This window comes from Trichechus manatus, unplaced genomic scaffold, assembly GCF_000243295.1.
Source record: "Trichechus manatus latirostris isolate Lorelei unplaced genomic scaffold, TriManLat1.0 scaffold00030, whole genome shotgun sequence".
NCBI lineage: Eukaryota > Metazoa > Chordata > Mammalia > Sirenia > Trichechidae > Trichechus > Trichechus manatus.
This window is the reverse complement of record NW_004443966.1, coordinates 22650323-22663878: the sequence shown is the minus strand read 5'-3', so window position 1 is coordinate 22663878 and position 13556 is coordinate 22650323. Positions and strand designations below refer to the sequence as shown.

The 13556-nt window shown below is 50.6% G+C and overlaps 1 protein-coding gene across 1 annotated transcript in view; it reads left to right on the top strand.

Annotated features, from left to right (window-relative positions):
- Window positions 1-13556, top strand: part of TMEM266 (transmembrane protein 266) — a 104454-nt gene that overhangs the window by 64566 nt on the left and 26332 nt on the right. Inside the window, exons 5-7 of the mRNA XM_012555044.2 lie at window positions 3474-3530; window positions 5423-5561; window positions 9377-9492. Coding sequence (XP_012410498.2) covers window positions 3474-3530; window positions 5423-5561; window positions 9377-9492 — 312 coding nt within the window. The remainder of the gene's footprint in view (window positions 1-3473; window positions 3531-5422; window positions 5562-9376; window positions 9493-13556) is intronic.

The window sequence follows — 13556 nt, the reverse complement described above, 5'->3', positions numbered from 1 at the left end:
TTCCTTTGCCCATTTTTTGATAGGATTATTTGTCTTTTTCTTGTAGAGGTGTTGGATTTTCTTGTAGATTATGGATATTAGAACTTTGTCTGACTTATAACGTCAAAAATTTTTTCCCAGTCTGTAGGTTCTCTTTTTACTCTTTTGGTGAAGTCTTTTGAAGAGCATAGGTGTTTGATTTTTAGAAGATCCCAGTTATCCTGTTAATGCCATGTACCTGATAACTTCTAATCTTCTTTCTGTCCCTACGAATTTGCCTATTCTAGATATTTCATATAAGTGGAATCAAAGAATACCTGTCCTTTCGTGTCTGGTTTATTTCACACAGCTTGATGTTTTCAAGGTTCATTCACGTTGAAGCATGTATCAGGGCTTCATTTATCTTTATGGCTGAATAATACTCCACTGTATGTTTACACTACATTTTGTTTATCCATTAATCTGTTGATGGACACTTGGGTTGTTCCTACCTTTTGTCTATAGTGGATAATGCTACAGTGAACACTTATGTACAAGTCTGTTTCCGATTCTTTTGGGTACATACTTAGGGAATCTGCGTTTTAAACAAAACCCCCAGATATGTATGAAGCAGGGAGTCCTTGTCTGTACGTTGAGAAGCACAGCAATCGTTTGATTCATCAGCTCCCTCTGTGTAAGACTTGTGCTAGTGCCGTGGAGTGGCAGGGCAGTGTGGCCAGGTCCCTGCCTCCATGGACAGGGTTCACAGCAGACGTGCGTTGAGAGGGGAAGGATACTGCAGGGGAAAGGCTACCAGGTGAAGTGTTTTAGAACTGGGTTCTCATTCTGGCTTTGACCTTGCCTTGGAGCAGATGTCTCCAGGTCACTGTTTCCCTATCACTGGAGGAGGTGGGCCTGAGCCAGGCCTCAGAGCATGGGTTGTATGTGGCTGGCTGGCAAGCGGGGAGGGCATGTGGCCAGTGTTCCCACTGCTCTGCTTGCCTACCTGGCATCACTTTGGCCCATAAAACCATTAAACTTACATCCCTGTGTAGAGGACAGAGCCTCTGTGCATGTACAGTCCGCTCCTTCTCCCATCTCGGACACTGCCAGCTGTACTCTTATGCCTGGCCGGCTCCCTTCTTCCTCCCCACACCCTGCACCCACTGGGCCACTGCCCTTGCAGCTAAGAAGAGCCTGATTTTTAAAGAAGCAGAAGGAATCACATTTGGACCAGGCCCTCTTCCCCTCTGTCCTAACCTGAACTCTGCTGTGGGATCCCCACAGTCAGAAGTTCGGGGTGGATGTGGCTGATGGTGGCATTTCAGAGGAGGCAAACACTAAGTTTCAAGCTCACTACAGTTAGAGGGTCTGAGCAGCTACAAAAGAAACCAAGACAATGTATGGGGTTTTTACAAGGCTTGAGTACAATCTGCAGAGTCCAGAACCCTGGGGTCCAAATCCTGACTTTGCCACTGAATGCTGAGTGACCTTAGGCAGGTTTCTTACCCTTTCTGAGCTGCAGCTCAGCTTCCCCATCTGTAAAATGAGAACCACATGTGAGAAGAGCTGCACGTCATGGCATACACTAGATGGCAGTTGCTATTCTCATAAATAATTTTAAGATTCGTAGACTTTTAGGACTAGAAGGATCCTATGAAATCATCCAGCCCACCTCTCTGACAGAAGGGGAAACTGAGGCTCAGAGAGAGGATTTGACTTGCCCAGGTCACATAACCAGCCCATCACAGAGCTGTGACCCCAAGATATCTTAGACTCCAACCCAGACCTCCTTATACCCCTCAGAGCTGTCTTTCAGTTAAGCATGGGTCCCCGAACCCATAGATTGGGAAGCCATATAGGTAGGAGTGCACAGCGAGCTGCCACATGTCCCTCTCTGTACCCAAAGATGGTGACATAACTGGCTGCCACCAGTGTTCCACCTTCTCCTCATCCTTTCATGGAAGTCAGGCCAGTCCTTATGAGGAAGAGGTGGATTTTATCATCGAAGCCTTTTGTGACATGACAAGTGTGGGTGAAGATATATGGGCTTCCTGCAGCTTCGCGCGTTCAGCTGCCTGGCCTTGTACTTGAAGCAGGTGGGAGTGGGCATCATCTGCTGTGAATTACTGTAAATTAAAGTTATCTTGGTTCAAGGAAGAGCCTACAGACAAATGTACCAGGATCATATGAGACCAACATTTAAGTGGTCTCTTGGGAGAAAGATGTATTCTTGGTGAGAAACCGCTCCTGAAGGCCGCAACGTTTGAATGAGTTACAGAGGATTTTCAGGAATTGTTCACTCGTTCATGCCTTTGCTCATTCATACACAATGCACAATCACTCAGTGTCTACTCTATGCCAGGGATTAAGAGTAAAAGAGAGAAATCAGATAGTGTTTCTTGAGCCTTAATTGGAGGATTGGGCAGGTAATTACCACAAGGTATAGGAACACGGGGGAAGGAGTTACCAGCTGAGCCTGAGGAGTGTGAAAGGGAATCACAGAGGTGACATCTGAGTTGAGGCCACAGGAAAACCTTTCAAAGTTTTTGAAATGTGTTTTAAAACAAGGCAGAGAAAGGGGAAAGGGTCCTGCTTGTTAGGGCACATGACAAGCTCTGTAACAAGACAACCAAGTTCATTTCTTTCTCATGAAAGAAGAGCTTGCATAGACAGTTAAGACTGGTGTGGTAACTTGGCGTTGGCAGGGACCCAGCACCCACCTTAGTTGAAGATGGTTTGTCTTAGCTGAAGATGACTCAACCACTACACTTACACACCCACATTCTAGTCTTTGGAAGGAGGGAAAGAGGAGGAAGAGCCTAATTCCTTTAAGGGCACAACCCAGAAGTTGTACGCAGGGCTTCTGCTCACATACCACTAGCCAAACTTAGTCGCGTGGCCACTCCTGGATGCAAGGAGGGCTGGGAAATTTAGTATTTAGCTGGTAGCCATGCCAAAGCTTCAATTCTTGTAGAAGAAGGAGAGAACAGATATTTGAGAGGGTCAGGAGGCAACCAGCAGTCTTTGCCACAGGCAAAGAAGAGGCAATATGAGAGAGCTTTCAGGTTTGCAGATTTGCAAGTGGTTTGTAGCGGGTAGGGCATGACGGGAGTGGCAAGAGATGGCGCAGGAAAGAGAGGCAGTATCCTCAGTGTCATTCCAAGGGATTCGGAGTGTATTCTGTATGTACTGTGAACACTCAGGGGTTTTGAGCAAGAAGGTGGCACAGTCAGGAGTTTGCTGTAGAAGACGGTTCTGGCTGTGAGCAGATGCGTGGGAGAGGTTGAGCTTGCAGGGGGGGGGACCAGCAGGAGGCACTGCCACCACCAGAGCAGGGAACTTGCAGTGGGGTTGGAGAGGGCGTATGGCCTGAGAAATGCTTAGGGGATGGTGCAGACCTTTTCCTATTATTGAACAAGGAAGCAGAGTTCCAGAATCTTCTGCCCTGGTGGTGGCAGGTAAGGGAGGGTTGCTAGAGAGCAATAACTATAACCTCTTATCTCTCTCCTCAGACTGTTCTACGTATTGTGGTCCTTGGGATCTGGGATTACATTGAAAACAAAATAGAGGTAAAGACCAATGCCCACCCTAACCATCCTGGAAGCTAGAAAAATGTACTGTCCCATCCATCCCAGGATGGGAACCATCAGAAAAGGCTGTCTCCTCTTGCACTTGACTGCAGGAGTGTCTTTGGCCACGTATGTTGACTAGGATAAGGGAGGAGGCCGAGGTTGATGAGGAGCGAACTAAGGAAGTTTCCCACAAAGGAATGTTTAAAAAAATTCTCCTTGAAGTTCTGAAGCATTTTAAAAGTTATTCTTGAGTCAATTTGAAAAGGTTTGGAAGTATGTTTTAAAATAAATAAATCTATTCTAAAATTGCCCAGTGGTCAGATAAGTGAGCAGGAAACTATAAAAGTGCTTCTCAGCCTGGGTTTCTGCAGAGCAAACAGGCTGTTCTGCTTCACGTAAAAATGTGGGGTGGGTTGGGTGAGATGTTCTACTAACAAGCATCTCTGGTGAGGTGATGGGGAGGCCCTGCTGCCTCTGGGAGGTTTGTGCACACAGGACAAGGCAAGGCAGCCAGTCCCTGCCATCCACTCCTTTCTCACTGCCCCATCTATTCTTTAGCCTCTCTGTATCTGGGCTCAGTGCTAGGAGTGGACATAGAGGGGCCTGGCCTGTGAAGGGCTCAGAACAAGGCCAGAAGGAGGTCAGGGCCCAGGACTTAATGGCACAGGGCTGAGGCCCCCTCCTCTGCTATCCCTGTCCCCTCCTTGGCACTGGATAGAGATGAGACACAGGCCTGGACTCCTGCTACCTAAGGGGAAGGAAGCATCCCTTGCCCTGCCTCCAGCCCTCCTATCCCCCACCAGTGAGGGATTCAGGAAACTGGTGTCTTAGGCTGGGTTCGCTAGAGAAGCAAAACCAGTGAAGCATATATATATATATATATATAGAGAGAGAGAGAGAGAGAGAGATTTATCTCAAGGAGATGGCTCACTCGGTTGTAGAGGCTGGCAAATCCCAAGTCCATGGGCTAAGCATTAGGCTGGAGGCTTCTTCTGACTCAGGTAGCTGCAGGGGCTGACAAATCCAAGATCAGCAGATTAGATGGCAGGTCTCTGGCTCATGGGCTGCAGAGGCTGACGAATCCAAGATCAGCAAGTAAGACGGCAGGCTGCTGGTTCACAGGCTGCAGAGGCCAATGAATCCCAAGATCGGCAGGTAAGACAGCAGGCTGCTGGCTCACAGGCTGCAGAGGCTGATGAATCCCAAGATCAGCAGGCAATGCGGCAGGCTGCTGGCTCAAGTTCCAAGAACCAGAGGTCAGATGATGATGAACTGGATGCAAGATCCAGAGCAAGCAAGTGAGCTTTTCCAGAGCATCCATATGTATATATATTGGATGCAGGCCACAACCCCAAGGAAACTCCCCTTACATCTGATTGGCTGATCACATCAGGACACATCATGGAGAATGACTACATCATTACATAGCTGCCAGATCACGTCATTACATAACTGCCAACTACATCATTATATAACTGCCAAACTACATCATTATATAACTGCCAAACCACTGAGAATTATGGCCCAGCCAACTTGACACACCACCTTATCCATCCCAGTTGATCAGTTCAGCTCAGTGCCTAATCAGGGCCCTGGGACACAGGATGTAGCCCCTATCCTGAGAAGGGACAAGACTCTGGAAACAGAACAGCCCAAGGCATCTGAACAAAGGGCTGGAGATGGACTGAGGCCACTTGGCAGAAAGACAGTGCTCAGGGGCACTTCTAGGAAGGGGAGGCCTAAACACCAAGGAGGCCTGGCAGAGGCAGCTAGGGATGGGGGTGACCTTCTGGCTGGGTCTCCTTTGCGTGTCCTGGGCTCCAGCCTGGGACAGCCCATGGAGCCCACAGTGTCACAGCCCGGGCACTGAAACCCATCTCTTCTCCCAGGTGTTTGACGGGGCCGTGATTGTCCTGTCCTTGGCCCCAATGGTGGCATCCACTGTGGCCAATGGGCCCAGGAGCCCCTGGGACGCCATCAGCCTCATCATCATGCTCCGGATCTGGCGGGTGAAGAGAGTCATCGATGGTGAGTGGCCTGTTAAGGGTCAGCGGGGCTGGCGGGGCTGCAGGGGGCTGCTCCAGAAACCGGAGCTCTCAACTGAGAGATGGGAAAGGCCATGTGAGGTGGGCATTTGTCTGCCAGCATCAAAGGTGTGGTTGGGGGTGGTTATCTCAGAGAGAACCAGGCCTGTCCCTGCTCCCTCAGTGTCCTGTATTCAGGAGTCACTCACACACTACCCAGTTGTCACATGCCAACACTGGGGCTCCCTACTGCCCATTTGGAAATCACACGCCCATTCCAACGTAATTGTTTATTGTGTGTCTGGGTGGCCTCCCCTTCCTGTGAGAGCTTATGGCAGGGCCTGCTGTTCTGCAAAAACTAGCCTTTTACATCACAAGTGTCTTAATGCACACTGGCCAATGACCGCCCCTAGCAGTGTGCAGACTCACCACTGGCTTTGTTAAGGTTGTCTGGTCAAGGCCCTATCGCCTGCAGGATCTGTCCCACCTTTATGTTCAAGGACAAGCTGGATCTCCCCTAAGCCTGTCTACCTGCAAACAACTGGAGGATGTTATTCTGGGAGCTGCTGGCTTGGTTGGGTTTCAGGCCACGCTTCAGGCATCTTTAGTGATATCTGTTCCTATCTCTGGGTCTCCACTCCCATAAAAAATCTTATGTGCTCCCTGTTTATTGTTGCCTCAGCTACCATCAGAGGCCAGCCCTCCTCACTGAGCCATTGTAACCTGGAGAGCTGTGTCCTGACCTGAGATGTTCGTATAGTTCTAGAAGGTGGTGACAGACCACAGTGTGTCCCTCAGAGGAGGGAGCGTGGGAGGAGAGCAGTCTGCAAACCCCATTCCTGGAGAATGGTGGAGGGTACTAGGATGGGGTGTTCTAGAGGACAAGGACATGGGGAGGGGGCACATCCATCCTCCACAGGTTCCTGAAGTCATCTCATGAGAGGAGGAAGAACCAAGTCACTAGGCTCCAAAAGGTGGTCCTTGGACCCTTGAGGACATGGCAGGGAGGCCCACCTCATCTCAGCTGCAGGAGGACTATGTACAGAGCCACCACAGATAGGCCAGGCCACCTCTCCAGAGGTGGGCTCCCCTCCTGGTCTGTGGGCAGCCAGAGGCCATGTGGCCACATGGAGGTGCAGGGCATGACAGAGAGATTATATAGACTGATGACTCCCAAACTTTGTCTTTTTAGCAGCAGAGCCCTTCCTTCTGCAAACCTTAAGCAGATGCCTGGTGTGTAGAATAGATTGAAAGTGGAGCTTCATTGGTTAACTTGGAATGGAGGGGGCCAGACCCTATCTCCCTGACTTTCCCCTGGTTCCCTGAGGCACCTCTAAGGAACATCTCGGCCTTCTGGAGCACAGTTTTAAAACCAATATAACAGACTTAAGGACTTTTCCAGCCCTGAATTTTTTTTAACTTTTTTAAAAAAGTTGTTGATGAAAATATACGCAGTAAAACATATACCAATTCAACAATTTCTACATGTACAGCTCAGTGACATTGATTACATCCTTCAGGTTGGGCACGCATTCTCACGTCCTTTTCTGAATTGTTCCTCCCAGCCCTGAATTTTGCTTGCAAATGACAGACGTTGTGGGCATGAGAAGACTCCCAACAGCACTGGCCCAGTGGGTGTGAGGCAGGAAAGAAAGGTTCCAGGATGTCTCTCACCCTGTTCTGGGCCCCTCTCCCTAGTCCCCACCCCCACACCCCACCCTGTGAACGCTGTGGTTTTTGGTCCTTTTTCTACCCCGGCGTCTCATCAGGGAGCCCCTAATCCAGAGTCTACATCAAACTAGAATGCAGCTGGATTCAATTTTGGAATGCCAAAGCTGGGGAAGGCTCTGAGAGATCATGTAGTCCACCCCCTCATTTGAAAGGTGGGGAAACTGAGGCAGCCAGCCTCCCCCCCCCCCTCGCCAGTGCTCTTGTAGCTGTTCCACTCCTCCCCCTCACTGTTCGGGGCCCTGTTCTTGGCTCTGTCCATGAGAACATCTGCTCCCCTTGGGGCAAGAACAACATCTTCTGGCCCTTCTCTGCCAGCTGTGCACAGCTGGACATCCTCACACAAATGGATCTCGACGGCTCCCATTGTGAATGCTCTTCCCAGCTATTACCCCTTTGCCTGACACATCAGCATTGCTGTGCCACTGGGAGCCTCAGATAGAGCTGTGCTGCGTGAACGTTTGAGTGTTAATCTGCTGCTCTCACCTTGGTGTGAACTGACTTCAGCAGAGATCTGAGGAGGCAGCAGCAGCTTGGTGCAGCCTCTGGGGCCTGGGTCTAGTCTCAGGGACTCATGGGCTGTCCTCAAGCCTGGAAGCAAGCAGAAAAATCCTGATTTCTCTTCTCTGCATGACCCCTGCAGCAGCCAGAGAACATCTGGACATTGGAAGGCTATGGGTGGAAAGGGGACTTGGAGAGTAGAGACGAGGAGGGCTCACAAAGGCAGTCCCAAGAAAATCATGTGGCCAAAGTTTCCAAGAAGTGCAGAAAGGGCTGGCTTCTGAGAGACACGAGAAGTGTGTAAAGGGAAGAGGCCCTGTTAAGGTCAAGCATTGACACTAAGACTTCCAAGGAGCCCAAAGGTACTAGGCCCAGAGAACTACTAAAGGAATGGGTCCATGTGGGTGCTGCTGGCTGGGAGATCATGGGGCCCTCAGACCCACAGAGTCCAAGCTTTCTCCTCTGGGTCTCAATGTGTGTATCAGTCACAAACAGGATCTGTGAGTGACCGAGATCCAGAATGACAGTGACTTCTATAAACAGAAGCTTACTTCTCTCATGAAAGTCTGCAGGTAAGCATTCCAGGGCCAGTATGGTACTCCCTATAGTCAGGAGCCGAGGCTCCTTCTATTTTGTTGCTCTGCTGCACATAGTCTGCTTTTCAAAGTCACTTAATGATCCAAGATGGCTGCTTGAGTGCCAGCCCTCACATCTCATTTCAGCCAGCAAAAGGAAGAAAGAAAGAGGATAAAGAGACAAAGAGAAGGCCTTAATTCTCTTTTTAAAACATCTTTATTGAAATATAGTTCACATATCATAAAATTCCCCCATTTAAAGTATAGAGTTCAATGTTTTTCATATATTCCCAGAGTTGTGCAGCCATCACCACAATCTATTTTCAGCATTTTCATCACCCTCTAAAAAATCTCTGTACCCATTAGCAGACACTCCCCATTCCCCACCCCTCGGCCCTAAGCAACCACTAATCTACTTTCTGTCTCGATGGATTTGCCTATTCTGGAGTTTCATATAAATGGAATCATACTATATATGGTCTTTTGTGACTGGCTTCTTTCCCTTAGCATTTTGAAGAACAGCCAAACGATTTTGCAAGGCGGCTGCACCATTTTACATCCCTACCAGCAGCGTATGAGGATTCCCATATCTCCACATTACCACCAGTCCAGGCAGCCTTTTAAGGAGGGCTTCTAGAAGCTGCTGCATCCACCTCCACTTGGATCCCATTGTCCAGGATGTGCTCTCATGGTGACCTATGATTGCAAAGCAGGCTCAAAAATATAGTCTTATCCCAGGAGCCATGTGCACAGCCAAAAAGTAAGGGTTCTGTTACGATGGAAAAGAAGGAAAAGAGATATTGAGGGCCATCTAGCAGTCTCTGCCACAGTGAGTTAGGGTTCTAGCTTTCTTGTACTTTCTGGAAGCTGTTGGGTACCTGGACATTTTCTTCCCAGATCTCAGAGAACTGAATCTGGACTTCAAACCCACTGCTGGCTAAAGGCTGGGGCTGGTCTCTCTCCAGCCTGATCCTGCCATTGCTACATCCTTCACAGGGCTCTCTCTGTCTTCCAGCTTACGTCCTGCCAGTGAAGGTGGAGATGGAGATGGTCATCCAGCAGTACGAGAAGGCCAAGGTCATCCAGGACGAGCAGCTGGAGAGGCTGACGCAGATCTGTCAGGAGCAAGGGGTAACACAAGGCCCCGGGGCCTTGCTGGGGACACTGGTGGTGCCACAGGATGCCACAGCTGCCAGGGCCCCTGAGGCCAGGGAGCACCTTCAGCTCCTCACTGGACGCCTAGGGAACCTGAGGCCCAGATAGGGGAAGATGTATCTCTAAGGTCACTTGTGCACAGCCCAGCCAGGCCTGGACTCGGGCCCTGACCCCCAGGCCAGAGTTCTTTTCATTGTACCACGGTGACCATTCAGCTACCCAGCCTGAATCTGCCCAGTCACCACCTCAGTGCATAGAGTCTTCTCAGAAAAATGGTCTCCAAAGCAGAGGACCAGTCCCATCTGCAGAGGATCGCTGAGTACCACTGTGAGCCAGTTGCTTCTCAGGGCCCCCAGAACCCCCAGAAGGGTGTTAGCAGTGCTCTTTGCCCTGACAGAAAGTCAAAGGCAGGCAGTGAGCCCTGCGAGCCCGTGCCCAGGGAACCAAGAGGGCAGGCAGCCCGGCTGGGGAGCGTGCCCTGTCTGGGAATCCAGAGGCCTGCACTCAAGTCTCAGCCCCACTGCACCCTGCTCCTGGGACTGCGTCCAATCATGCCACCTGTCTGCCCTCAGTTCCTTCATCTGTAACATGAGGGGGCCGCCTCCATATGAGTGAGACAGATGGCCCCTTCTATTGGGGGACAGAAGGTGCTCAGGAAGTGGGAAAACAAGTGGACCATGCAGCCAGGCTAGCCCTCTGTCTGTAGAAACACACAGCCTGAGGTGCAGGGAATGTTCCAGTACCCAGTGAGCAAGGTGGGAATGCCACAGAGTGTCCTAGCAAGGTGGTGGGAATGTGTGCAGGGGGATGGACCACTTGGCACGCGTGGTCATTCCACATTCTACCCCTTGGATTCTAGGGAGAGGACAGGGCCATGGCCCTGTGCTCCATAAGCCAGAAAAACTACGCCCATCACCCTGGGGACCCCAGGACTAGCCCTGGCATGGAACACCCACAGCTGTATATGCAGTGTGGGCTCTGAGCCCTTCTGGCTGTCAGTGCAGCAAGGACAGACACCCCTCTGTCCCGTACCCCATTGCTGGGGCTCAGACACTCTCAAAAGAGGTTCTAGGGGCTGAGGTCTTGCCTGTCATGAGGCCTGCCACAGTCTGCCCATCTTGTCAACCTCGGATATCTCACTGGTCTTGTCCATAGACAGTCTGATCAAACCAACTGGAATCACCTGTCCTTCTGACAAGCCCGTGTGGTCCCACTTCTTAGTTTTTGGTCATGCTGTGCCCCTTGCCAGAGTCCTTTCCCTTCAAGAGCTCTGCCTACCTGATTTGTGTGTTGGCTTCCTTGTAAACGTGGCGCTGCCTCCCACAGTAACAATGGCACCCCTCACCCCCCAGCCCTCGTGTGCAGCCTGCACAGAGTACTGGACACTCGTTGTCATGGGGGTCTGCTCCTCCTACTGAGCTAGATGCTCCTGAGGGCAGGCCTTATCTGATGCATGTCTGAGCCCCTGGCTCCAGTCCAGGGCTCCAGCCCAGCACCCCCAGATGTGGCAGGCCTCTGTCAGTAAGTGTCACTGTGTGTTAGGTAGATCTCTTGGCCTGTCAGACCCAGGCTCTCATGACTAGGGGAGAGGATGGTGGGGGTAGGAAGACTGTGGAATGTCACTGCAAATTGATCCCAGGAAATGTCCCCACAGGAGCAGGCACACAGTGTCTTCAAAATCATCCCCTTGGAATGTCTGTCAGGGAACCAAATCTTTTATCTATTTCAGGAACGTCATGGCCTTTCACTTCAGCGCTAAATATTTATGAGTGAGAAGGGACATCAGGGGACACAGCCTCAGGAGTACTTGGTCCAAGGGGTCCTGGGAGCTGGGTGGTCACACGGGAGTCTAGGCTAGGAAGACAAATGTTCCAGCCCCTAAGCAGATGACATCAGCTTCATTCATTCCCATTTATCTGGAAGCCAGCTCTGTGCCAGCTCTGTGCCTGGCCTTGTGCTGGATGCTGGGGATGCAACCAAGGACAGGACATGGCCCCACCCTCTTGAGGCTGTGGGTGACTCAGGAATTTGGCAGGTCTGTAAATAGGCGGTGGCAGTCTGTGTGATGCATGCTTCAGCAGGAACATGTCTAGGGGCTCTGCATGCAGGGTAGGGAAGTCTTCCCAGGGGAGCTGACATTTGAGCAGGCCAGTTGGAGAAGGGTACCAGGAGAGAGGACAGTGAGGCATGAGGGTAAGTGGTGCTGGGGGAGCGTGAGGCAGTTCAGAGTGTGGGTGAAGGGACAACGTGGGAGGATTTGGAGGCAGGCTTGGGAAGGGCCTTCATGGCTGACCAGGGAGTTCGACTTTATCCTGTAGGGGAGGAGGAAGCTTAGACTGTTGGAAGCAGGGGTGGAGGGATGGGGAGTGTATTAGTCAAGGTTCTCCAGAGAAACAGAACAAACAGGATATAGACAGACAGATATCTATATCTGTATCACATCTGTTTGGTCTGTCTATTGAGCTGTCGATCTATCCCTCCATCCATCCATCCATCCATCCATCCATCCATCCATCCATCCATCCATCCATCCATCCATCTGTATATACAGATACAGATAGAGATACATTTTAAGGAATTGGCTTACACAATTGTGGGGGCTAGTAAGTCCAAAATCCATAGGTCAGGCAGCAGGCTGAAAACTCCGGCAGGGTATCTATGTCACAGTCTTGAGGCCAAATTCCTTCTCTTCTCAGAAACCTCAGTCTTTGCTCTTATGGCCTTGAACTGATTGGATGAGCACCCCCACCCCACCCCCGCATTATTGAGGATCATCTCCTTTACTTAGAATCAACTGATTATAGATGTTAATACAACTGTGAAATACCTTAACAGCAACATCCAGGCTAGTGTTTAACCAAACAACTGGGCACTGTAGCCTAGCCAAGTTGACACACAAAATTAACCATCACGGGGCGTTACCTGCTCAGATCTGAGTGTTTGCTGGAGCTTTGTGGCTGCCGCTGTAAGAAGGATGGGAGAGGGAAGGAGTAGAGGTGGGAAGACAGGGGACAGAGGGTGTAGCAACCACCCAGGAGAGAGATGGTCTAGGTTTGGGGCAGAGGAAGTCTAAAGGGGCCAGGGAGAGGACAGTTCTGAGTGCCATCCAGAAATGGGCTGGGATCTTGGCCAGGCAACTCTCAGTCTACTGTCTAATAGGAAAAAGAAATGCGCTACTTTCCTGCAGTTGGCGACATGAAAGACAATGACATGGTGCTGCTTCCGCCCTTCATAAATTAACAGCCTCCCAACCCAGCAGGGAACTGGCTGACCCTGCCACACGCCTCCCAGCACAGCACATGTGCCACGTGGCCGGGAGAAAACCCAAACGGCACACCTGCTTCCCACAGTTTCCACCGTGACCCCTCTCCGGAGCCCCCCAGGGACCCCAGGTTCCTGCCGTCCTGGTTCAAGTCACTCCCCACATGTGGCGTCCCTCCCGGGGGTCTTGGCCGAAGGGAGACTCTGTCGGATTCTGCACAGGAAAGAGCCAATAAATAAAGACAGATTCCCTCTTGGTAGTGACATCTGGAAAAGAGATGAACAGAAACAAACCATTTTAATGTAAAAAACACCTGAAGCCTGTCATCTTAGTTAAGACAGCAAAAGGGCCAGACGGCTGGAATCCCCACGGGGCGCTGGGGAAGGTGGGAGGGAGGCCTGCTCAGAGCAGAGAAACTGGGACTGCTGCTCTCCCCAAGCTTGCGTTCCACCAAGGCATAGCAAACAGACACCTCATTTTCAGCTGCATTTTGAGACCAGGTTTGAGACTTGACTAGACAACAAACACCCTTCAAGAAATGCAAGTGCAGGCCCATGGAAAGTCAGGGTTGGCCCAACCTTTAGAGAGAGCAGTGCCTAGAATGGTTATGAATATACTTAGGGACAGACCTAGGTTCAAAGCTAGCTTGGCCACGTACTGGTCTTGTGGCTTTGGGCAGTGAGGGACCTTTGTAAGCCTTGGTTTTCCTAATCTGAAAAATGGGGATAGTAATAACATCCTCGAGGGTTGCTGGTGAGGCTGCTTACCCTAATTCCTG